This window comes from Poromitra crassiceps (assembly GCF_964638095.1).
Source record: "Poromitra crassiceps genome assembly, chromosome: 3".
NCBI classification, from domain to species: Eukaryota; Metazoa; Chordata; class Actinopteri; order Beryciformes; family Melamphaidae; genus Poromitra; species Poromitra crassiceps.
The window spans coordinates 67,551,177-67,578,270 of record NC_139625.1 but is presented as its reverse complement, the minus strand read 5'-3'; the positions used below and the strand labels follow the sequence as shown (position 1 = coordinate 67,578,270).

Sequence of the window (27,094 nt, the reverse complement as noted above, 5' to 3'; positions counted from 1 at the left end):
GCCCAGAGAGATTATTAGAAGCATCGCGCCAAAACCCCATTCAAAACTCCCATAGGAGAAAACAGTGAAGAACCAAGAGTGTAAGCATCGATGATTTCCGGACTCATTCCTGCAGCTCTCTATTAAATAGATTTATCAGGGAGTTGAAGTACACTCACGGTGGCTAATGGGAAGCAAATAAGCATAATGTGTCATCTCTGTGCCATAACAATCAGTAAGAAGCAGTGAAAGATCATCTCTGTGCCATAACAATAAGTCATGAAGCAGTGAAAGATCATGATCTCATTCACCAAACTAGAAATAACCACCTTGTTATACTGTATGCCTCCGCCAAACAAAGAACAAAGACCCAAGGAATAATACACAAGCCTGTTGCTGAGCATAGCAAGACTTCAGTTATCCTGACACTTTTCTAACATTACTTAGACAGTGTAACATATGAAAGATGCTTAAACTTTAAATAAATTAACTGGAATACATAAGTATTCCCTGCAAACCCTTAATATTTTCCAAAATGATTTCTTTCTCAAGCCAAGCTGTTTGCTCAGAGCTAAAATTCATGATAGTATATACCTGAGACACCTTTCTTCCGCTCCATTTTCATATTTCAAATCTAAAAGTATGTTTGCGTGTGAAGTACTGATTCTCAGCTCTACAGTGTGAAGTGCTGATTCTCAGCTCTACAGTGTGCAGTGCTGATTCTCAGCTCGCCAGTGTGAAGTACTGATTCTCAGCTCTACAGTGTGAAGTACTGATTCTCACAGCTCTACAGTGTGAAGTACTGATTCTCAGCTCTACAGTGTGAAGTACTGATTCTCAGCTCTACAGTGTGCAGTGCTGATTCTCAGCTCTACAGTGTGCAGTGCTGATTCTCAGCTCTACAGTGTGCAGTGCTGATTCTCAGCTCTACAGTGTGCAGTGCTGATTCTCAGCTCTACAGTGTGCAGTGCTGATTCTCAGCTCGCCAGTGTGAAGTACTGATTCTCAGCTCTACAGTGTGAAGTGCTGATTCTCTCAGCTCTACAGTGTGAAGTACTGATTCTCAGCTCTACAGTGTGAAGTACTGATTCTCAGCTCTACAGTGTGAAGTACTGATTCTCAGCTCTACAGTGTGAAGTGCTGATTCTCAGCTCTACAGTGTGAAGTACTGATTCTCAGCTCTACAGTGTGCGGTGCTGATTCTCAGCTCTACAGTGTGAAGTACTGATTCTCAGCTCTACAGTGTGCAGTGCTGATTCTCAGCTCTACAGTGTGCAGTGCTGATTCTCAGCTCTACAGTGTGCTGTGCTGATTCTCAGCTCTACAGTGTGCGGTGCTGATTCTCAGCTCTACAGTGTGAAGTGCTGATTCTCAGCTCTACAGTGTGAAGTGCTGATTCTCAGCTCTACAGTGTGCAGTGCTGATTCTCAGCTCTACAGTGTGAAGTGCTGATTCTCAGCTCTACAGTGTGCGGTGCTGATTCTCAGCTCTACAGTGTGCAGTGCTGATTCTCAGCTCTACAGTGTGAAGTACTGATTCTCAGCTCTACAGTGTGAAGTGCTGATTCTCAGCTCTACAGTGTGCGGTGCTGTGAGCATACCGTTGAGGATGTCCCCGTCCTGCAGCGGTCTTCTGTCCGGGATGCCGTGGCAGATGACTTCGTTGACAGACGTGCACGAGGATTTGGGGAAGTTGTAGTAATTGAGAGGGGAGGGGTAGCAGTTCCTCGCTGTACAAGCCTGGACAGAGAAAGCACGTCTGTGATGAAGACGGGAGCAACAAGTTATCAAGAATAATTAAAAAAGAAACAAATCTAAGGACATGTGTACCAGATGCACGGTGTGGTCAATCTCTTCAGTGGTGACACCAGGTTTCACCATCATAGCTGCAATGTCCAGGACTTCTCGCGCCAGCTATAAATAACACACTTGTCAAAAACGCAGCAAAAAGCAGCAAATAATCTTAGACAGGTTTCCCACACCTAAGGCCGTGTGTCCACCTAGCGTCTTTTCCTCAGGTTCAGCGTCTTTTTTCAGTTGTTTCCAATGGGGGGAGAACGTATGCAGGCGCACAGACGTCTAGAGAAAGTGCAAACAGCTTGGCGCCCAGCGTCTATTTTCAGAGCGCTCCAGCGTTTTTGTGCGCCCGACTCCCAGCACTTCCAGCTGAAAATATTTTAACTTTTCAGAAAGACGCTGGTGTCAGGTGCTCCTTTTCTGGCAACTAATCATGGAGAAACTATCGCAACAGAGACAGAAAGGCTCAATTGTGGGAGCAGATTGGCTAGACACTTAATATTTCTGGTGAGTGTTGAGCTAAATCACTGTATGTGTGTTGTTTGCTAATGTTAGCTGTCAGCTATCAAGCTACTACCGCACTGAACTAACGTTGGTTTCAGACTGCTTCCTTGTATAATTGTGTGCTGAGATCAGCGTTTACCGGTCAGGAAAAAGACGCTAGATGGACACACGGCCTAAAACATCGAAATACAAGAACTTTTCATGGACTTTCCAGGCCTTCAAATTCAAGGAGGCATAGTTTGAGACATGGATCAAGGTTAATTACTGTTACAACACTGAGAATCTTTACATTTTCAAAGCATAGCTCAAGGTTGGCTTAACTTTAGCTTTCTTGCTTGCCGCTGTTTAACCTGCATCATTCAACTTCAATCACTCATACATGCATGTGACTCTGAGGAAGACACTTTGCATGTCGAAACGTTAGTCTGCTTGTTTGCACCTATTAAATTGCCTAACTTTTAGGGATGGGCATTTCTAGCAAAAACACTATTCGAAATTCGCTGGCCAAATTCGAATTTAATTCGAAATTCGAAAATAAAATAAAAAATGTAAAAAAAAAAAAAAATGTTTTTTTTTTTTTTTTTTTTGTGAGTGAAATGTTGCATTTGCCTGATTCTAAGTCTACGGCTTTATTAATTACCGTAATATAAAAAGCTTCTGCTGTGGATTTTTAGCTCAAACAAGCATTGCACCACTGAAGTAAAGAACATGTTACATGACATTGACATTTTCGAAAATAAAAAACAGTTTTGACAATCATGAGTGGTTCATTAAATATTTAGTAGGCTCAGGTCTGAGTGCCAAAGGGGTGCCAAAGTCACCCCCTCTCCCTCTTCATGGGATTTCATCCGCCATTCATTTTTCCATAAACCTTGCTTAAAATGCTTATAAAAATTGTTTTACTTGCTCAAACCAAGCGATTTGACTATACTTAGAATCAGGGGAGACAATGCAACATTTCACTCAAAACATTTTTTTTTTTTTTTTTTTTTTTTTTTTCTTTCCGAATTTCGAATTTCAATAATAAAAGTCGACCTTGATAATAACAACGATTATTCGAAAATTCGAAATTCGATGCCCATCCCTACTAACTTTGAGCGCATCCAGATTACTTCTTTCACATGCATGTGACCGTCACACCTACTCTGGCATGTGAAACACCCGCAGACAGCGGGAACATAGCCTGTTTACTAACGTAAACAAAAATCTAAAGAACTTCAATTTCTATTCTTGCACAAATATAAAATCAACCACTTTCAATGACCCATGTCTATTCGTCTATTTTCACAAACTTCCAAGGCTTTGATTCCCCCTCAAAGTCACAATTTTTCAAGGATTTCAAGGACCCGTGGGAACCGTTCTTAGATCATGTTCTTACTTTCAAACAGCAAACCAAGTAAACTTCACCATAAGAAGACAACGCTGACCTTGCACACCACTCTCATGCCTTCAATGTCCTCGGGAGAGAGGATCTTGATCTGCGACGTGCCCTTCAAAGATTGCTCTGACTCAGACATCCCTGTGGGGAGGAAACAAGGACAGACAGCATCCAGTGGAATCATTCAAATGTCAATACTCGTTGCTAAAGACCACTAAAGCTGAATTAATACTCTCCCGATCACAAGCTACAATTCAATCATCTGGTCACGAGCAAAAGCACCTTGACATTCTTACATCAGTCAGTCAGTCCCTTCAGGGGACTTTTTCAATTGCAATAAATGCTAATCCAAACACTTCAATATTTGCAAGAACTTGCAATTTTGCACTCCATATTACCGCAGATCCTTCTGTCACTAAACTTTATCTCAAAGGCACCTTTTTTTAAGTGCGTACGCCTGAATGTTTTTATGACTTTGCAGCAATCTAGAATACGGAGACTATTCAATATCTTTGTGGGACCAGATGCAACATACTAAGGGGTGGAGACACACTTCAAGAATCCTTGAATGAATTAAGCGCCATGATGGCCATTCAAAACCACTGTTCTTAAGAGTCATCGAGTGTGCATCATATCCACCCAAGTTAACAGTTACCTGCTGTGGTGTCTGACCCCTGGCAGCTTCATCTAGTTAACGGTTACCTGCTGTGGTTTCTGACCCCTGGCAGCTTCATCTAGTTAACAGTTACCTGCTGTGGTGTCTGACCCCTGGCAGCTTAATCAGATCACACTGCCACCTGTGGTGTCTGACCCCTGGCAGCTTCATCAGATCACACTGCCACCTGTGTGTCTGACCCCTGGCAGCCTCATCAGACTGTTACCTGCTGTGGTGTCTGACCCCTGGCAGCTTCATCAGATAACACTGCCCCCAAGTTAACTGTTACCTGCTGTGGTGTCTGACCCCTGGCAGCTTAATCAGATAACACTGCCCCCAAATTAACTGTTACCTGCTGGCTACTCTTGGGTGAACACAGACAGACGGCCTTCATAGAGCAAACGGCCATTTGTAGCCAAGAACTAAGTGCTTAAAACCTAGGGAATAATGTGAAGGCCTGTTCCTAAACCTTGAGCTGCTCCATTGACAATACCTTCAAGACTTGCAAGCAACTAAATACTGCATTTCTAAATCCAAATGGGAATGGGCAATATTTTGCAGCAGTACTTTGTATGTAACCGAAAACCCAGAAAAACTGTGAAAGTGATCCTGCCCAGGAAAACACAGTGAGCATAATCATATTATTTTTTGTATGTATAATTTTCAGTTGAGCTGACCTCAGATTTTATAGATTAAGGAATCAGTCAGACTTTGCTAATGTGGTCCTTGTTCACCAATAGAGTGTATGCACACCCACTGGAACACGACCCCTCAATCGGGAATGAGTGTCAAAATGAGTGTCAAGTTCCTCCCTGAGCAGCAGGTGTCAGTTATCTAGGCCGATTACTGCATTCAAGCTCAGTCTTGCTGTGAGTCAGTGGGCGTGACCCCACAGTGACTTCTGCCTCTGTGACATCACATGCATACCCTCTATAAAAAGAAAGAAAAAAAAGGCTAGGCTAAATCTCGTGCTCACGTCTCAGCTCAAATGGATGGACACATGTTACTTAAGCCCCTTTTAGATTGGCCAATGCCACTAATATCCACAAACTAGTAGGGGTGGGAATCACCAGATACCCCACGATATGATATTATCACGATACTTAAGTCACATAAGATAGTATTGCGATATGCTAGTATTGCGATATATTGAGTATTGCGATATATTGTGATTTATTACCTTTTTTCAACTGCAAATTATGTCCACAAAGGAAAGAACTTTGTCAACATGTGAGGTTTCCAGACCATAGTTCAAGCAGAAGGCCACTCACGCATAATCCGATCATCCCCTGACGACAGTCAAGTTCTAGCATAACGTGGTCAGTCAAAAGTCCTAGCATGACGTCTGCTATGACGTCAAACATGACGTCAGTTAATCCTCATATATATAGCAAGGGTTCTACGTCACCTCTCTCTCTCTGGCCGATCATAGCAGCAGCTGCTCACGGCAGCCCATCTCCCTTGAAGCCGGCCTCCGAAGCGTTGTTTTGCACCAGATCCGCAGACCGAATCAGCACCCACAAGCCTTCTCTACCCGTGGATATTCCCATTCCTGGCATGTCGAGTTCCGAGCCAGAGCAGCCCATGGACTGTGACGGCAGCTTAGACATCGGTCCCCTGTCCCGGACCGGCCACGGAGCGTACTTGCCTTCCGAGGTGTCTGACGAAAACGTTGGCGAAGCGACCGGACCACAGGCTGCCAGCATAGCCCCGACGAGAAGGCCCAGCGCGCGTTCCCGTGGCACGGGGCGCGCCACTGCGACGGCCCGTGTAACAGAAGACGAAGCGCCGCACCGTGGACGCCCAAAACGCGTGCGAGCGTGCCGGAGGGAGAGGCCGCTCGGCGCGGACGTGCGAGAGGCCGCGGGCGAAGACCAGTAGAGGCAGCTGCCCCGAGAGCCGGGAGCCACCGGGGAAATGCAGGCCACGGGGCCGCCGCGAGACGCCACGTACCTCCTGGTCGCACTGACCTCCAGGCCGCCGCCCCGGAAGCGGAAGCGGCCCCATTCGTAGCTCCGCCGAGCCGACAGGGGTCGTCAAGAGCCATTCTGCTGTCCCTGCTAGATAATAGCAGATCTGTAGAAGCTCGTCTGAGAGCCCTGGAAACCCCCCCCCCCATTCCCCCCACGTTAGCCTCAGCCCAGCAGCAGCCGATCCTGCCCGGGCCATTAAGAGCCATCCTGCTGTCCCTGCTAGATGCTAACAGATCAGTGGAGGCTCGCCTGAGGGTGCTGGAAACCCCCCCCCCCCCCATTTCCCCCACGCTCGCCTCAGCCGAGCCGGCTCAACAGCCGATCCCGCCCCCGCCCGCGCAGCAAGCCGACGTGCTCCCCACCACCACCCAACCCGCCCGGACGAATACCCTGGCATCCGCCACGCCCCCGGAGCACACCAAGCCCTCCCGGCTGGACCGGCTGCTGGACATGCCGCCCGCCGGCCCGGACGTCCAGGTGCAGCATTCCTGGAACAACGACGACCGCTCGCTCAACATCTTCGTCAAGGACGTCAACAAGCTGGTGCTCCACCGCCAACCCGTGGCGCAGAGCACGGACGCCATCCGCGGCCGGGTGGGCTACACGCAGGGACTGCACGTGTGGGAGATCAGCTGGGCCACGCGCCAGAGGGGGTCCCACGCCGTGGTCGCCACGGGCGACGCGCCGATACATTCGGCGGGCTACACGGTCCTGGTGGGAAACAACACCGAGTCCTGGGGCTGGGACCTGGGCCGGTGTAAACTCTACCACGACGGCAAGAACCACGCGGGCAGAACCTACCCCGCCTTCCTGGAGCCCGACGACACCTTCATAATACCAGACTCGCTGTTAGTCGTCTTGGACATGGACGAGGGGACGTTAGGTTTCATAGTGGACGGACATGACCTAGGGGTGGCGTTCGGAGGACTTAAGGGCAGGAAGGTGTACCCCGCAGTGAGCGCCGTGTGGGGACACTGCGAAATACGAATCCGGTACATAAACGGACTCGATCCGGATCCCCTCCCTCTGATGGACCTGTGCAGGCGCTCCGTGCGGGCGGCTCTAGGAAGGGACCGCTTGAGCGGAATCCACGGACTGCCCCTGCCCGCCTCTCTCAAGAGCTACCTGCTCTACCAAGGACGGGGTTGACGACCACAGCACACCGAGCATACCCCGGAGGACCAGTCACCCGTGGACGCGAAAGGACCCATGAGGAAAGTATCAGTACTTCAGCATTTAAACGGGCAATCTACCAGTCCAGTCCCGCAAAGGGCAATTTAAGGCATGAATACTGCAAACAAGCTGTACTCTGTACACATCCAAAAACAATACAAAAAAAAAAAAAAAAAAAAAAGACAATAAATACAATAAATTACACTGATAAAGCAAGATCCCTGATTACAGTGTATCCAACACCACAAATGAATATAGGTGTCAGATCAATACAAATTAATTTCAGTCAATACAATCCAAGTACATATTAGACTTGTTCAAGGGTTCAAATCAAAAGGTCAAGGTACAGACCTAGTCTAGATAAACTGACCACTTCTCGTACTGTGGCTGTTCACCAGTCGAATGGCCTCTGGAACCAAACCAAACTTCCTCCTGCTTGTTTCGCAGGCAGGCTGTCTAAAGCGCTTTCCTGATGGCATTAAGTCAAAACAGACATGAAGGACACGCGTGGAGTCATTGATTACCTCGTGCGCTTTCTTGAGCACTCGTGCACTAAACTGTACTAGGGATCTCTGTGTTTTGCCTATAATGCCTATAATCAGACGTATTCTCATCTCTTTAATACTCCGTCTGCCCGCAACGGCCCGCCCCACCAAACAGAAATACTGTCTTACATTGCTCTGAAAACACCACATGTACCGTAGGTGTCCCTCGTGCTTTGACTAAATAAAGCGAAGCTGACTGACAAGTTATTTGGCCTGTGATCTGACTATTCTACCCAGCGGGCATCTCAGCCTGCCTATTTCCGACACAATAATAATAATAATAATAATAATTATAATAATAATAATTACAACAATAATAATAATAACCACGCAAGGGGCCATTCTAACACCCCTGGCCCACGGAGCTTGTCTGAGCATCAGCTAGAATGAGTGTTACTGCATAACTGCGGACCGAAGCCAGACGGCCCAGGGAATGCTGACGTCTTTCCGTGTTAAGCTACCCGGTCTTAATACACCACCTCCTGTTCTTAACGAATTTCAAAGTAAAATGCCTCTGGCATTTCTTCAGAAGCAGAATCAGAATGACTTAATGATCCCCGAGGGGAAATCGGGACAGGTTACAGTAGCTCGCTCACAGTACACACATAGCTTAAAATAAAATAAACAGTAGTAAATGCAACGCAAATGCAATATTAAGCAATAAGCAGAAAAAAACACAACATAGCATAGAATAACTAGTAAATGCGCTAGAAGCAAAAATAAGTGGAATGTCTAAGTAGCAAAATACAAAATACGTCAGGTAAGTATACATTCCGTGTCAATTATCATTATTGCACCCTGGACTATATTAAGTCGGCTTGCCCTATACGCCACACGTGGCTCAGCCAGGCACAGTTAACCTATCGGCTGGCTCAGTCTCAGGGAGACTGAGCGTCTCCGAGGTGCTCTTTAAGAGAGGCATTAAATAGACTAATGGCCACAGGCAGGAATGATTTCCTGTGCCTCTCCGTACTGCATCTAGGTGGAATCAGTCTCTCACTGAACGTACTCCTGCGTTCGACTAGCACGCCGTGGAGTGGGTGCGAGTCATTGTTCACGATGGAGCGTAGCCTGGACAACGTTCTCTTCTCTGACACCGCAGCCAGAGAGCCCCGCTGCCCCAGCACACAATAGCATACAGGAAGGCACTAGCCCCCTTCTGCCCTTTCTCGTTCATGGCTCACTACGTCAAGCTCAGGCCTCGGACCGGCCCCTCGGCTCCCCTGCTCCTCATCGCACCCTGTCACCACACGACAAGATCCCGGTTCACCCTGCACCTCAAGCAGACGCTCCAGCAATGCAACCCCCGACGAAGGACTACTCCAGCCACTCCTTCAGGATCGGAGCGGCCACCTCGGCCGCCGAGCAAGGAGTGCCCTCCGCCTCCCTCCAGCAAATGGGCCGCTGGCCCTCATCGGCATTCTCCAGCTACATCCCCCCGGAGCAGGCGGCCATACTGGCGGCCCAAAGAACCCTCCTCCCTTAATCGGTGAGCATGGCAACAAACAGTGTCCCGAACTTTAAAATGTATCGTTGGTGGCGGCTCCCCGTAAGCATGGCGCCCAGTAAGGCGCAGTAAATTCCCCGGCTCATTTTTGGGGGGATAGAGTCGGAGAAAGTCAGGGTAGTTGCGCCAAGGCAGCCAAGTAGGCCAAGCCGGGAAGCGCCAAGCTAAACTTTAATGTACCAAGATCGAAGGCCCGACCGAGTTGGGAGCGCCAGCCGCAAATAGCTGTAAGTCGCTAAAAAGGTCGAAGGCCGGAAAAGTACAATCGCGAAGCGCCAAGGCGGCCAGGTAGGCCAGGCCGGGAAGCGCTATCGCGAGGTGCCCGACCGAGTTGGGAGCGCCAGCCGCAAATAGCTGTAAGTCGCTAAAAAGGTCGAAGGCAGGAAAAGCACGTACCAAGGCCCGACCGAGTTGGGAGCGCCAGCCGCAAATAGCTGTAAGTCGCTAAAAAGGTCGAAGGCCGGAAAAGTACAATCGCGAAGCGCCAAGGCGGCCAGGTAGGCCAAGCTGGGAAGCGCTATCGCGAGGTGCCCGACCGAGTTGGGAGCGCCAGCCGCAAATAGCTGTAAGTCGCTAAAAAGGTCGAAGGCCGGAAAAGTGCAATCAACTACTGGCGCCTGCAGATCTCAATTAACCTCCGGTAATCAGATCTTCCTTTTGGGGGATCTCCTAGCCTATGCAGGTGCCCTCCTCTGCCTCAAGAGCAGCGCCACTGGCCAATGGAGTCAAGCGCCAAAGCATTTGCCATGCACGCCGATTGCTAAATAAAGTTTGTCTAATCCTACCAACTGGCCTCTCCTGATTGAACTGTTTTTATCTAATGAGATAAAGTTCCCAGTCTGTCCATCTCACTTCAATCATTTTTATTGGAGCAAAACGGGGTTGTCAAGCAAACAGACTGGCCAACACTGTCATAAATGTTGCATGCACTTGACATTTTGTATAATAAAATATCATGCTACTTGGCATTCGATAAGATACGATATATTGCCCACAAAATATCACAATACTATGTTGTATCGATCACCACCCCCCCCCCCCCCCACCACCACCACCACCCCTACAAACTACTGGCTTTTTCTTCTTCGTCCCGTTTAGCCGATAGAGGGCTATTCAACTGGCGGCTGATTTGACTGACGGATGAGTTATATTTTTTATTTTTATTTTTACAATTAAACCTAATTTACTTATTACACCCGACTGGTTGTTTTTCAGATGTTATCTAGCTAAAGTACCGTAAAACCTCTAATAGGGGCCCTCTCCCCAATTGCCGCCGAGTCTCCAATAACCGCAGGGGGTCAAACTCAATTTTGCACATAAGCGCCGGTCTTCCATTAACAGCCGGGAGCGGTTATTAGAATACGGTAAATATGTTTTTTCTCCCCCATTAGCCCTACGGTATGTTTTTGTGTTGATTGAATTCAGTCACTGACGATAATGACGTGTGTTTTGGAGGAAGTCAGGCAGAAGTCAGTCATGCTCTTTCTCCCCGTCAGACAGTTTAATATTTTATTCGGACATGTATTGGAAACTTGTCTTGGCGTCTACGTATTTGGTAAGTCTGCTTGTTTGTCTAGTAGTGCTGCAGTGCTGTTTTTCGTTAGCGTTAGTTAGTTTGGTAGCTAACGTTAGCGTGCGTTCTACAATGACGTTGCTATGACTTTCCAATGAAACACTAGTCTCGCTGGTCAGCGTCCCCTCCCTACTCACGGAAGGGAGAGGAGGCTGGCCATGGGCTGGCCAGCGAGACTAATGAAACACAAACAACTGAATGTGTGAGCGGTAGGCTAATGTTACTTGTTTAAAATATGGTATTGTGGTGACTGCGCACACTAAGGAGATTGACAGTGTAATTCACTACACTACCCAGACGGCCAGCGTGCCGACGTCAGGGGGGACGTTGTTACCGGTATTTAAACCGGGAAGTTGGAATGAATGTTGTGTTGTCAGAGCGAGTGCAGAGTGTGCAATAAAGCACTCGGTTTTTACTTGCATCCAAACAAAGCGCTTCCCTCTTTATTCCTGCTGCTGGATTCTACTTTATATTCCCTGGATTACTACAGTATGGCTGTTTGGCAGAGGGATTAAGAGGAGAGCAATGAACTGATACTGTAACGTACTGGTAGTTGGATGATGATGATGGTGATGAAGGCAATACTTGGCAGTACAATACTAGGCATGTTCAAAAATCAAAACTGCCTGTACCTACCCTCTTGTGTGTACTAAGTACTATCTCACTGGTTTAAATAAGCAATTTGATACTTTCCGTTTTTGCTGACCAGAAATTCTGTGCAAAAACTAATAATCGCCTGGGTCAATTTCATACAAGAAACACACACACAGGCACTTTTTAAAATATATATTGTAAGGGGCTGAGGGGCATGGTGATTGAGGGCTGCTATGTCCCTACCCGTTGGCTCCATCATGTGGTCTCAGGAGGATAGTGTACCTGACCAAACTCACCCAGCTCTCCCCAACTACCTGATTGGGCCCAGATGTTCCCCATCCACCTGATTAGGCCCAGATCAGACAACGGCCCAATTCCAATCCGCCCCCTAAAGACTCAAGCCCTGAACCCTCAGTCCCTCTAATGGCTGCCATCTGAAAGTGGTTGAGTCATCAAGTGTGGAAGGGATCCACATTGGATAAATAGGAGGATTGGGACAGCAGAGCCCTTTGCACTTGACAAGATGATGTTGACTTTGGCAGGTTTGGGGCTCACTATACCTATATTGTTTATTGTCAAGACGCTTTGAGGGATAGACTCCCTGATGAGTCTGTTCTCATCCAGGCTCTGGCTCTACAGAGTGGACAACAGGTAATTTAAAAATAAATATAGCCTACTGCAAAATCTGCAACATGTGTAATTATAATTAAAATAAGCATAATAATGACATGTCACCCAACATTATACACAATGTCAATACTGTACAATACAGATTCGGTAAAACTATTTCTCATTCATCAAAAAAGTTGTGGATTGCAATTGTAATAGAAATGATCGATGATTATTCTAGGATTGTGTAAAATAACTACTTGCATTCCTCTGATATAATATTTTTGTCTAATCTGAAATCCCTATTAATGTAATGTTTCATTGTCAATTAAGGCATTCCAGCACACTCGCAAACACCGCGTTCGTTTCGCGCGTGTGTGCTTTTATTTTTTTGACAGATATTTGCAGCCTTCCCCGTTTTATACGTCACAACGCTATGCATTGTGGGCAATTCCCTTTCCGTAAGTGGCCATAGCTGCTCCCTTACGGTAAGGGCGCAGAAAGGGCTCACTCTGAGCCCTCATTCACTTCGCGATTTCACCGTGGGACATCCCTAAGCCCTCACTCCCTTCACGTGAACGCGCCTCTAAGGGCTTGAGTCAGTAAGGGGGCGAATTGGAATTGGGCCAGCGTGCAGAGGGCCACACTCATTGGGGAAGAGAAGCAGCAGAGCAAAGAGGCTCAGCGAGAGAGCTGAGCAAGGACAACCATACCTGACACCTAACTTGTGAGTTTACAACCCGGTAAGCCGGATAGCGGCTAAAGTCGAGTTCCAGTCGGAACCATTTTATGTTTACCTTTTGCGACTCTTTTTAGTTCTACCTTTTTAGAAATAAAAGCCCAGGCCATTGCCACTGGGGAGAATTCACTACTTTGTGTGTGTGTGTTTGAGGACTGTACAACCCAATGCTCTCAACCTAGCCCGTCCTGTTACAATATATAATCGCACCCTTTTGCGGTTATGTATTCGCACACACTGACATCGCGATTGCAATTCGATTAATCATGCAGCACTAGTAGCTAGCTAGGTTCTAAACAAAAATATGGTTAAAATGTTTACAGTAGTTTTCCTTTCTTGCTGCACTACAATGTTACAATGCTGTGAGACATAGCTTAACACAAAAGATGTAATATTAATATTTTTTCCTGAGATACTCAGTATTTAATACTGTGCTAGGTTCTAAACAAGAAAGAATGTCTACAGTTGTTTTCCTTTCCTGATGCACTATACATGTTACAATGCTGTGGTGTAGCTAGGTAAGAGATTATATTTCAAATGGCTGACATGTGTTGTAGAATATTTAGATTTGTTTCAAATGTGTTTGCTTTTGGGGCTTTAACACAGCTTTTGTTGCATAGAAATTAAGCACTTTTCAATGAAAATTAAGCTACTTTTGCAATGTAGTGAAATAAAAGTTTTGAAAATGTGGTGGCGCGTTGTGTTAAGTGTACATGGGATTAATAGCTCGGGGAACGGTCTGGCGCCTTAGGTTTCTGACAATGTGGCCCCCTGGACAATTTAGTTGAATAGCCCTGCGATAGAGTGACCCTCGAAATGAGGCGGGTTATTAACGCCTCGCCGCTTAAAAATATGTACATCCTCAGCTCGACAAGAGCATTTCAAAGTACATTTGACTTTTTTCTTCAGAGTGCTAACATATAGACATAACATTAAAACATAAGATTCAAATATTAGCATTTTTTCCAGAAAAAACCTAAAACTCCTATTTCCTGTAAACTAAATGTGGTATTGAGACTTCCTCTCCAAGCCGTAATTCCTTCACACATTTCAGTGGGTCCATTCATAACAGCTACATGGCTCAGTCGTCATGCTGAGTGCTCATTACGTATTCATGTAAGATTGTCATTTTTGACATTAATGAAATGATGGGTTACTTTAGAGGAAGTAGAAATTCCACACTACATCCCACAGATGTATTGAAAATACCTAATCAACAACAAGCTTTAAATGAAGTTGAAGTAAAACAATTGATTTGCCGTAACAAATACATTTGCAAACAAAAAACAGTAACCTTCTTGCACCATAGTGATGGTAAATGGCCTGCATTTATATAGGGCTTTTATCCAAAGCGCTTACAGTCAGATACATTCACACACCGATGGCGGCAGGCTACCACGCAGGGTGCTGGCACACCAACGGGAGCAATTTGGGGTTCAGTATCTTGCCCAAGGACACTTTGACATGCAGACTGGAGGAGCCGGGAATCTAACCACCGACCTCTTTTATCCAAAGTGATTAGTGGACGACCCGCTCTACCTCCTGAGCTACAGCCACCCCCAGTGATCATGATGGCATCATTACAAAAACAAATTTCTACACACAAACTACATCTACAAGTGTCTAAAAGCATCCTGCAGTTCTAGAGACAACTACAGTAGGACGACACTATATCATCAAAGCTGGCTATTGGCTAGAGGCAGACTAACTAGACTCACACTGTCAACTCAGGAGAAGAGGGCAAGATCCTCACTAGCATTTGATTTGGGCAGCAGCCAGTGCAGTCCATCAGTACTTACACTAGCACTTAGCACTAATCAACTTAAATTTCAGTTATTTAATAGCCAAGGCCACAACATGCAGTTCAGCTCTTATTGGACTGAAAAGCTTAACGGAGACCATTTTGGAAAAATGCCTGTTGTTCAAGCATCAACATTTCACTCATCTATAATTTATTAACATGACAAGATGATTGTTGGACAACATGAACAGTTGCCTAGCAACATGGAGGTTTGTGTGGAAAAATAGCCCTCCTTTCCTATCCAATGAGTCTACAGTGTGAGAAGACCAATTAATGTGGCTTACTTATTATACAGTATATATACTCTGCTGTTTACTATGGCTTACTTACACTTTGATCCTGCTGCTTAGAAACCAAATAGACAGGAGTAGGAAATCAACATGTCGTATTTTACTTACACTTTGATTCTGCTGCTCAGAAACCAAAGAGACAGGAGTGGGAAATCAACATGATGCCTTTTAGGGCTGACCCAAATGCCTCAAAGCTTCGATCGAAGCCATTGGTAATCTATGTCCAAATCAGTATTCGAAATGCTTAGTTTTGTCCCCCTTACATTTATTTTTAAATAGTCATAAAAAATGATTCATTATGCATCAACATTAATTATTATTACTTACTCTCTCAGACAAGGACATTTAACACAGCTCTCATCTAATGTTACCTACCAGCATTGAAACTGACAGTTTAACCATGCAGCCACCAGGGCCTACTGTACATGAACAAATTTGTTTTTTTATCAGCTATGGCTGTAATTTATTTGATGTGCTTATTGCACATTTTGTATCCACTTTAGGTTAAACTTACTAGAACAACATATATGATATGCCTCCGCCAACAAGTGAGCAGTGAGCAGACATCCATGTCTGTCCAGACTTTGACGTTTGAGCCAAATGTGAAGAAATTCTGTCAAGGTGTTACTGAGATATGGCGTTACCGAGCTTGAAAATGGCGAGGTCACAGTGACCTTGACCTTTGTCCAGCAAAATCGAATTAGTTCATCCTTGAGTCCAAGTCGACGTTTAAGCCAAATTGGAAGAAATTCTGTCAAAGCGTTCCTGAGATATCGTGTTAAAGAGCTTGGAAATGGGGTTTGTGAGGTCACAGTGACCTTGAACTTTGACCTTTAACCACAAAAATCTAAGCAGTTCATCCTTGAGTCCAAGTGGACTTTTGCAGCAAATTTGATGAAATTCCGTCAAGGAATTCCTGAGATATTGCGTTAACGAGCATGAAACGAGCAGTCGTGAGGGCCCACAGTGACCTTGAACTTTGACCACCAAAATTAAGCTTCAAATTGATTTGAATACTTCTCACTGAAGGTCTTTGTAGCATTGAGGTTCATGTTTGATAATGGCAATAATCAACCATTAAAAAACTAAAGCACACTTAATTTGGCGTAGGTGTGACAACAGCGTTCTGCTGAGAGGAATTAGCGCTCTGTAGTGACATGATCTTTCTTTATTCTCTGCATGTGCATCACAGGACAATGGAGACTGTAACCATGACTACCTGGATATGGCCATATGCAGTCAGACAATGAGGATGTGGAGGTTGCCATGTTAATTAGGGATGGGCATCAATAATCGAAAATCGATACTTGAGGAACACACATTACATACATTAATTATTAATTACGATCAGTGTTTCCCATACATAAAGGAATTTGTGGCGGGCCGCCACAATAATATTTTGACCGCCACAATAAGATGTTGACCAAAAAAAAAAAAAAAAAAAAATCTTTTTTTTTACAGTGCACCTGAACGCAACATGCAAGATATCCGCTGAATACGTGTCCAATAAATGTTCATGTCATTCTGGCCAATACTTCTGTTATAGCATTTCAGTCTGGAATATGGAATATCTTTCAATAATCTATGATTTAGCTGCTAAATTGTCAAATACCGCCATCTGCTCGCTACCCAGGCACTTATGTATGTACTTAACCTAACTAACTTAACTTAACTAACTATCCGGTGTGCACAACACTGTCAGCCTAAACTCCGGCTGACACCCCAAAAACCTACAATCCGCTACAGAAAAATGTATATTGTTTGTTTATTAACTGGCCCTTCGCCTTCTATCATTTCACGAAAGTGGCAAAGCAAGTTGAGTATCCCTGACCTATAGGGAGAAATTTAGTTTGTCATTGTAAACCCACAGCACAGTAATGATGACATGTTTTCATAGATCTAGCCTTTTAATTTTGCTCTTAAGCTTTCTCAAAGTACACCAAATTCATGCATTTTACTTTAAAATGTTTTAAAAAATCTTGCGTGGGGGCATGCCCCCGCACCCCCCTAGGGGGTCTGCGGTCCCCCACCACAAATTCTCAAAATCCTGTGGGAAACACTGACGATACATTAAGGAATCACGTCGATCATGTGAAATTTTGATTGATTATTTTCCGCACGCGGGCACGCACACCTCCGCCATATGCCAGAGCGCACCCAGACAGTAGACACACACACGCATGTGAACCGTGGATTATATCCATACAGTTTAACTGCCGCTGGTCCTTTATAAAGTAACAATTAATGTTACCTACATCGATGCAGAGTTGTAATGAAACGATGCATGCTGCATGATGCATGCAACGGATTAAAGCGAGCAGACAGGATCACGCAGGTGATCTGCAACCTTGTCGAGACAGATATGCTGTATTGTTGAGGCAACAGGTTTCAAACCCTGATCAATGTGATTGAACCAGTGTATCACATTCCCTCACAAAGTAGCCTACCATCACCAGGCGCATTGAAAAGCGCAACAGCTGTCTCTCCCAACTGAAGAGGTTTGGCTCAGCTGCCTTCATAAGCACGGAAATCTTAGTTAAAACATTAAACTTGAACAGGACCCAGAATAAAGACAGGAACGGAAATAAAGATTTCAATTCAGGAAAACACGCTGTCTTTAGTATTTTCTGTTTGTTTTTTTGTTTCTGTTTATTTGTATTTTGTGTAAAAAATATATACCGTAATTTCCGCACTATAAGCCGCACCGGAGTATAAGCCGCAGCAGCAAAATTGCCTGTTTGTTACATATATAAGCCGCACCGGACTATAAGCCGCAGGTGTTTTAATGTTTTTTTTTTATTTTTTTTTATTGTGTTTTAATGTTTAATTACCATATGTAAGGGTTCATGCACAGAGGGGATTGTCGGGAAAGAGATGGCTGTTTGAGGAAGCTCCCATTTATTAACATTTCAACAAAACAACATAACACAACACCACCTGTGTTTTTTTTTACAGTGCACACAGTGTCCGCGGTGTGGTGAAAAGAGGGCAAGAGAGGAAATTAAAACAGAAGTGGATTTATAGTTAGAAAGAGTGCTAAAAAAGTTTTTTTTTTTTTTTTTTTTTTTAAATCCATAGATAAGCCGCACCGTTATATAAGCCGCAGGGCCAAAAAACGGGGGAAAAGCCGCGGCTTATAGTCCGAAATTTACGGTATATATTATTAAAGATAATCGATAATTGATCATTAATTTTCCAGAATTTCGATTATTGAAATTTACTCAAATGCCCATCCCTAATGTGAATGAACCAGGTTACAATTAAGGTCTGTTAATTAACACAAAAATAGAGATATTGCCGCAACTGTGCAGACCTGTCAGCTTTTCTAGATACTACAACATCATCAACAACGACAACGTTAATCAGACCAAAATCAATTCCAGTCCCAGGGTTAATATATCCCTACACTAGACTTGGACCAGCTCTTAGAACAATGTACAGAGTGTACTGTAGTCATTGGAACTTGTTGTTGTTGTGTTGTTGTTAATAATGTAAGACCTTGTCTAAATGTAAGACCTTGTCTATTCTGTGAAAATTAAAATTGTATTTAGTGCAGCCTAACACAATTTTTTCTTTGCTTGTTTGTTTTTAAATAGTGGTTCAGATATCAACAAATTTGCAGGCTGTTTGGATGTCATGTCATATTTCTGTTGTTTACCATGTTTACTTTTCACAACAAAGTCATGATAAAAACAGATGAATTGCACCATGTAATAAGTGTGTTGACCTAAATTAACAGAAATAACAGAGCTGCGTTTGAGAATTTATTAACAAATAGCCTAATTAGTGCTGAAATTAATATGCTTTCAAATGCAAGTGAAAAAACACGGCCGTTTCCATTTTAACAGTCTTAATCCGCTGTCCATTTCAGCAGTGTGTGCACAGTGATCTAACATGGCTCTGGGTTTGCTTGGAGGACAGAGAAGGTGTCTTGGCAATGAAAATATTCCTGACCGTCATGAAGCTTCTCACACCGGCTCATCTCATTCATGCACTGTTCATTTAAAATGTTGAGAATGGCACAGGCCTTCAACAGGCGGCAGCTCTCAATGTGTGCTTCTGTGCGTTATCAAATCCATGACAATCCAACAGCAAACTGTTGTAGTAATGAACATTTCATGCATTTTCCATAAATAAAAATATGAATATAAAATACAAGAAGCCCTACAATGAATCCAATATAAGGTGGTCTGTCTGTCCTATTTGTTGAGGAAAATGCCATGACTTTTCGAAAACCTTCAAGGATTTTACTAATTCAATTACTTTTCCAGGCCTGGAAAACACGAAAACCCTGCGTGGCAGCTTGCCGCCTTCGGTTTATGAATGTGTGTGTGAATGGGTGAATGTAGGCACATTGTAAAGCACTTTGGATAAAAGCGCTATATAAATGCAGTCCATTTACCACTTACCAAAACGGGTTTCTATGCAAATGTTTTCTTCATTTCCTCTTTGGTACTTCATTTCGGATCACACACACAAAAAAATGTTGCAATGGTACTTTTATTTTGAAAATTGTAACAGGAGTTTCCCGTTGTATCCTGGCTGACTTGTCAACTGTCATCAAACAGCTTTTAGTGTGTTGTTTTGTCTTTGATGTAATTGTCCCTGTATTATTCACGTGTGCCTTGGTATCAGAAATATCTATTGTATGAAGAATGACTAGCTATGCTTTTGCCTCTGCCTGATAGTTTTTCATTGGATATATTGACGGGATCCACCACTTGCGTGAGTTGATGCGGAGTGCTTAATTAATTATGCACAACATTAATAGCAGCACTTAATGCAGATTAGCAACTTGTTATCATGTTTGTTGATACCAATGCGATTCACTTGTGCTATATGAGGCTGTATTGGGCTACTTGAATGTTCCTGGTGCAGGGAGATACTGTAGTCTGGCAGACGTTAATGCAAAACACTGCGTGAGTGCATGCTCACAAAATTATATTGTGGTTCCAGACTCAGAAAGCTCATCACAGAAGGTTCATCACATGTGACATGAATCACACGCCGGTTAGCCAAGGCGAGATGGACGAGATTTGCCGTATTAAGAACAAATATACCGTAATAATAATAATAAATATACTGTATGAGTTTTCAAAAGAATATTCAAGGTTTAATAATATTTATGCAAATCCAATAATATTCGAATACCGACATTTGTTTCAACAGCCCTACAAAGCAAACAAGCCGTGTTTCACTTGTACTGGGCAAATTATGAGTTAGAGAACATTTTTGTGTGGATGTAAACAACTTCTAGCTAAAGTCTTGCACACTATCGGCATTAGAGGCTGTGTCCGAGTCTCTGGTGACATCTGCTATGAGCTCCTTATTAAGTGACAACAGTCATTGATTGACTACATTCAGAACCAGGAGAGAACGTATAGACAGCTGCGCCCCACAGCTGTCTATATGCAGGTCGTGCTTGTTTTTCTATGCTTTCTTCTTACTAAAACCATCTCCCCATGAATGAAAATACAGTACAACACATTTTGCACACAGGTCCATTTTCACAGCAACTGTCAATATGTGACAAAACTTTTCTTCACTGCAACCTGTAGTCAATTTGGAGTCTATCACATGTAGAACTAACTCCTTTTCTTCACTGCAACCTGTAGTCAATGTTGAGTCTCTTGTAGAACTAACTCCTACCATCATTTCCACAGTGCAGCAAAATGTTTCACTGTAAATGCTACTGTAATGGCCATTGCAAATACTCACTGAAAAATCTCCAATGTCCATGAAAATAAAGCACAAAATGTTGTGGTAGATCGATGGATGTACAATTTCAGAACTCTATCTCAGAAATGTCATCTTTGACAGTATTGCGATTCTGTTCTCATGTTAGCTATTATAGCAATACTTTAACCATAGGTTTTTCCCATCAGGAGCATTGAACCTTTGTCAAAATAAGAACCACGGTGCAGTTTTGGGTGTTTGTGCAGCAGCTTGATTGGTGAATTGTGAATAGGTAGGACTCCATTTAGCTCGGACAACTTGGCCGCAAACAGCTCCACAGTGTGCAGATAAACAGCTTTCTTTGTAAAACCACCTCCATGTGTTTGTGTCTTCTCTAAGTAGCAGATTTTTATAAGCCACTTCAAATGGTGATAACTGGATGTCCTTAAACTGGGAGCAATCTCAAGAAAAAAATACCAGGTAACATGCTGGGAAAGTGAGTTTTAGGATGGTTAAATTACCAAACTAGTGGCCTTACTGAGGACAGATCAACATCAACTGAAATGTGTTTGTGTGGAGGAAGAGTGCTTACCTCGCAGATGATCAGCATAGTCAGGTCTTTGGATGTCACCAGGCACAGGCCTCATGGGTGTCTACACCACGAGCCAATGAGAGGACAGATAGGTTAAGGTGCATGCAATTCACACACATTCAAGATTCACTTTAACAGCCACAGTAAGTAATCAGATTACAAAGGAGGAATTTGACTTAGTGCAAGTATGCAGCTTCTATCAGTGACTGTGATGTGTGTGTGAGCACAGGATTGGGGATGTGAGCACGAGATTTAGAAAGGCCCCTCCCACAAGGAAGTGAGAGTGGAGAAAAAGTCGCAGTGAAAGACGCACACACGCACACGCAGTCACGTACACACGGACGCACACAACAGGGATTCCGTTAGCTGGCAATTGCCGGCTTTTAGCCGGTATTTGTTGCCATGGGCCGGCAAATTGAAAGGTCACCGGCTCAAGTGGCCGGCTGAAAATATGCCAGATAAATAAATTCCTTATATAAAATAGCCTAATATTGTGTGACCTATAGCCTAAGTGATGTTGCCAATAAGCTACGACTTAAATAGAGACTTATTACATCATATTTTTTCCGCCCCCTGTATGTTGAGTGTTGGTGAAAAAGAAAAATATAGCAGACGCTTTCGTTACTGTAGAGCGCCGTTTAAAAGCCGCACAAGCAACATCAGTCCCGCCGGCCAGCGCCGGACCCGCTGTGAGGAAACACACAGGAGGAAACCGAAATGTCAAAACAGACATCCCTTGCTAGGCCAGTCCTTTTTTTTTTTAATCGAGATCATGCGACAAGTAGCCTACTTCAGGCCAGCAAGACGGCAGGAAAGAAACAGAAGCGTGCCTGCCGCTGTCAAAAGAGACCCAACGTATAGGCTGTCAATTTAGCGGAGGTAAAAAGCCTTTTTATCTACGTTGGGCGAATCAATCAATCAATCAATGGCTCGCGCTTGTTGCCCGACGCTCGTATGATGAGAAGATGAATCAAAATGCTTACCACAAATAAAGCCACATGGGAGCCGAGAACGAGTGCAGGAGAGCTGACGCAGGTGCCAGGTGTGGAGTGGGAGAGATTAAGGTGGGTAGCCTATTGCTGGAGATTCAAGTTGTGTGCTGTCTGCACTGACACTGTCGCACTTATTACTTTTAGCTAACGCTACATTGTTTTTTCATCAAGGCAATTGATACATGTATTGCAGAGAATGTATGGTATTAAATATACTTTTATGTTAAATTTTCCTAGACTCATGGCTTCAATTCATTTGGTAGATAAGCTGTTATAAATAATCACATTTAGCGGATGTATAGAATTTATTCTCTATCAATTATCAATGTATGTAAGCCTGTGTATCCATCCGTGAATATACAAGAGTGCATCTCTTGGCCAAGATCTATGTTCAATACATCATATCAGACGACTTCTTCTGACTCCTGGCTCCATCATTTCATTTCAACTGGTTTCCTTCAAGTGGTTCACTGGGTCCACTGTTTACCTTTTGGCTCTGGAATTTCATTCTCTATCAGCAATGTCCAGAAGATATGGGTTCATGAGTGTCTGCAAATGCAGATAGATAGGCTACAGTAGGAGCATGCATCTTGTCTGTTTCAATAACGAAAGCGTCCTTACCGAGAACGACGTGCCGACCAATTAAATATTCTTGCTGCAAAATCGGCCTCTTAACTCATTCTCTGCCAAAGACGTACCCGGACGTACTTTTAACAATGGCGTTCTGTGCCAAAGACGTACTCGGACGTACTTTCATGTTTTGGCTGTTTACATTACATCAGACACTTTCCCAGCCTGTGACATTGTTTCAGGTCAAACTGATAAAAGGAACCCGCTAGTTTAGTATTTATGGGTGGAGCCTGTGGTCGAAACAGAGTCCGACCCAGTCGTTCTCGGATGGCGACGATGGCGAGGAAGACGCCAGCGTTTTTGTTGTTGCTCCACGACGGAGCGCCATGGCGACGAAGGCTCCCCTTCACAGCGTTCTGATCCGTCTGACACAGATGAATCGGAGGAGAAATGGGTGCCACTTGGAGAGAGCGATGACGATGGTAAAAAGTAGCCTATTTTTTGTATCGCGTTTGAGATGAAATGATCACACACACAACATTCGAGTATAATTGTCACGCATTGTTTATAACTTATGCCGCCGGTATGACTCGCTTCACGTTTCCTCTTGCCAGCTCTCCCTCTCAAGGGAGAGCTCTGTCACACTCAAGGGAGGGGGAATCACATGGATACGTCAAACGCGTCAAACCGCGTCACACACCCGTCCCCAGCAACCAAGGCGAAACATGTGTCACATAAACATTTCAAAGTTTACAGCACTAACGTAGCTATTGTGTGATCTTCTGTGCTAACGTTAGTTATGAGAGGTAACGTGACAGCAGGTAACGTTACAGCACTCGTTATTCCTGTGTGTGTGTGTGTGTGTGTGTGTGTGTGTGTGTGTGTGTGTGTGTGTGAGAGAGAGAGAGAGTGTGTGAGTGTGACCACATAAGGGTTCGTTCCATTTGTTTATGCTTTTATCAAGCTAAGCTAAAAATCCACAAGGCAACTGTAAAAGTAAATTATTTATTTGATTTTGTGCACATATTTATCATACTTTGATAAATACTGCGGCCAAGCCTCATCTGTCAAGAAACCCCAGGGGCCAGACTCTCTCTCTCTCTCTCTCTGTAGCCGCTCACTGGGCGGGATGGACCGACACAGCTCCCTCAAATACATTCTCTTATTTATTATTTTTTATTTATTTATTTGGGAAAACAAATACTGTATAATGTGTCCGATGTGTCACTGAGGCAAAAAATGAAAGGCTCAAAAGAGAGTTCTGCTTGAAACGGTGTCCTTCACTAAAAACCTCTTTTTCTCCTATTTCTTGTTCCAAGGAGGGCATTTTTAGTGAAAACAAGCTAACTTCCACTGCTTGTAACTAAACAAGGAAACATGGTAGAGTTTCAGTTTTTTACAAGGGGTAAGAAGAGAGTCTCTGCTTTATTGCGAGATATGTTGTGTAATTTTATTCCTAGCACAGAATATTCTGTGGGTCCTGGAAGATCAGGAAATATGCTCAAAATCCTGGCACTGGGAGCACACAGACCGAAATGACCCTGGCAGAGAATGAGTTAATGACAACACTGGAATAAATATGATCGACTATAGAGGCTATAAAGAATAGATTCAAAACTAAATAAATAAATTGATTCAAAATGTTTATTTAGGAAACAATTATTTTATAACATCCTTTTTTTAATAGTGGCCGGTAAATATTCGATATGGCCGGAATTTTGGAACGTTACCGGCTGCACTGGCCGTCTGGGAAAAGGTCTAGCGGAATCCCTGGCACGCACATCCGACCTACAAAACCTGCAACGCTTACTTCAACACCTGGGTGTTACTTTTTTCTTTACGTCAGTGCCATCTAATTAACACAAAAGCAATGGGCAACATGAGAATCAACCACATTCAACAATTTAGGTGCACACAGTTTGCGTATTGGTTTCGGCAAATGGCAAGAATCCAGAATCCTGCCCAACGGTAACATAATCACCTTCCAGGGGGCCAAAGACACGTCTTAACATTAACTGGTCTGATCCAATGACACAAAGAAGAGGTGTGCTGATAGCAACTGTAGGATCAGGATTGGCACCATTCCAGCTCCAAAGTAAGTGTACTCAGATCTGCAAATCAATCTGTCCCGAGTCACATGCCCTTTGGCACTAGTGTTGTCACAATCTATCTCTATGTATCTCTTAATACAATATTTATCTTTACACTCTTTACAAATGATATAGCCATGTACATTGCACTCTTCACAGCATCCTGTGATATATATTGTATTAAGAGATACGACCTCTACACCCACGACTGCGTGGCGACTCAAATCTCTAACACCATCGTGAAGTTTGCAGACGACACAGCAGTCGTGGGGCTGATCTCCAGGGGCGACGAGACAGCCTACAGAGAGGAGGTGAAGGCCCTAGAACAGTGGTGCCAGGACAACCACCTCTCTCTGAACGTCTCCAAGACCAAGGAGATCATTGTAGACTACAGGAGGGGGGGGGGGGGGGGGCGCACCCCCCCCAATCACCATCAATGGCACAATGGTGGAAAGGGTGGACAGCTTCAAGTACCTGGGAGTCAACATCCACCAGGACCTGACATGGGCCGGTCACACCGCCACTGTTGTCAAAAAGGCCCAACAGCGACAACATGGACTCAGGCGCCTAAAGAAATTTGGGCTAAGGCCAGAAATCCTTAGGGACTTCTACAGAGGCACCATTGAAAGCCTGCTGACTGGCTGCTTCACCACCTGGTACGGGAACTGTACCACCATGGACCGCAGGGCGCTACGGAGAGTGAGACGCGCGGCCCAGCACGTAACAGGATGTGAGTTGCCAGAACTGCAGGAACTGTATAACCAGCGGTGCCTCAGGAGGTCCCTGAAGATCATCAAAGACACAAACCATCCCCACAACAGCCTGTTCTCCCTGTTACCCTCAGGGAGAGAGATTACAGGGTCCCAAAAGCACGCACAAATCGCTTGAGGGACAGTTTCTTCCCGCAGGCCACGAGACTCCTTAACATACACAAATAGTGTAGTAGCTGTACTGTACCGCACTGTAGATGCTACCATTATGTATGTGTAATGTTTAATTGTATGTTTAATTAGGTATATGCTATTTGCACCTGTACGTCAAATACGTCGAATTCAAAATGTTTAAGTACATCCAAGTATGCACATGACATGTGCACCTATGTGCAGTGAATATGCCACTGTCTCTGACTTGTCTTATCACTCTACTGCCTTATTGTTTGTTCTGTCTCTTGTTGTTTTTGCACTCAAATGCCCTGTTATATTTGTACTATGTTGTAAACGGAGTTCACAGCACAAGAATTTCACACGTGATACTTGTACTACGGAGTGACAATAAAAATCTTGAATCTTGAATCTATCATCAGCCAATGTTTGAAACAGGTCCTTTGCCTGTCTCATTGAAAATAGAAACTCAATAGAAAAATAGAAACTGCAGCACTGGCACAGCGCACCATAGGCTATGTAAGATGGCTCAGACTGAAAAGTTAGTAGTGTCTGTCCAGTTCCAGTAACACACGATAACAGTGTAACCCAGGTTATTTCTTTTGTAGTGACACATTACAGATAGAGCTGGGCGATATGACGATATATTTCGTCTGGACAATAGAAAATGTATTTTGTCTCGTATGATGCTCTATCGTTTATATCGTTGTGTTGCAAATCACACTCTTTACGGCAATATTGTCCGTCATTTGGATGACGCTGTGCTTTCTTCATTCTGTTTTATTTTTTACTCACGTCCACAGTCCACACACGCACCAGACTCTGTGTCAACAGGCCCCTTGCGTCCCTTTATAAGTGGCACAAATCAGCCGGTGAGTAGGCTAAAGAGCAGAGAGATGTTACCTCCACTCCGTCCGCCTAGCCTACCCAGGCATTTGCGCTGTGTTAAGTCCGCGTTTGATCCAAATTTGCGTGTGTCCTCCTAACGTTAAACCTGGCAAAACATCTCCTCCCATCCTCTCATCATCCCAAGGAAATCGCTTGAGGGCAGACAACAAAATGTCTATCATTAGCTTTAGCTTATAGCTTTCCCTTGGTGAGTTGTGTTGGTTGGATAACCGTGAAATCCTGGAGTGGAGTACTTTTGTTGAGTGAACTGAACTGGTAACATGGAAAT

General features: G+C 44.3%; 1 protein-coding gene and 1 pseudogene across 2 annotated transcripts in view; one reads left to right on the top strand and one right to left on the bottom strand.

The window, feature by feature from the left end:
* The window catches only part of metap1 (methionyl aminopeptidase 1), a 42,665-nt gene that overhangs the window by 8,187 nt on the left and 7,384 nt on the right, over positions 1-27,094 (bottom strand). Inside the window, exons 4-7 of the mRNA XM_083633286.1 lie at positions 21,385-21,445; positions 3,707-3,798; positions 1,809-1,892; positions 1,580-1,718 (exon numbers count right to left, since the gene is read on the bottom strand). Coding sequence (XP_083489412.1) covers positions 1,580-1,718; positions 1,809-1,892; positions 3,707-3,798; positions 21,385-21,445 — 376 coding nt within the window. The remainder of the gene's footprint in view (positions 1-1,579; positions 1,719-1,808; positions 1,893-3,706; positions 3,799-21,384; positions 21,446-27,094) is intronic.
* On the top strand, positions 5,870-7,434 carry LOC310774223 (SPRY domain-containing SOCS box protein 1 pseudogene; annotated as a pseudogene). Its single transcript has 2 exons — positions 5,870-5,924; positions 6,632-7,434. The product of its transcript is annotated as an SPRY domain-containing SOCS box protein 1 pseudogene (transcript).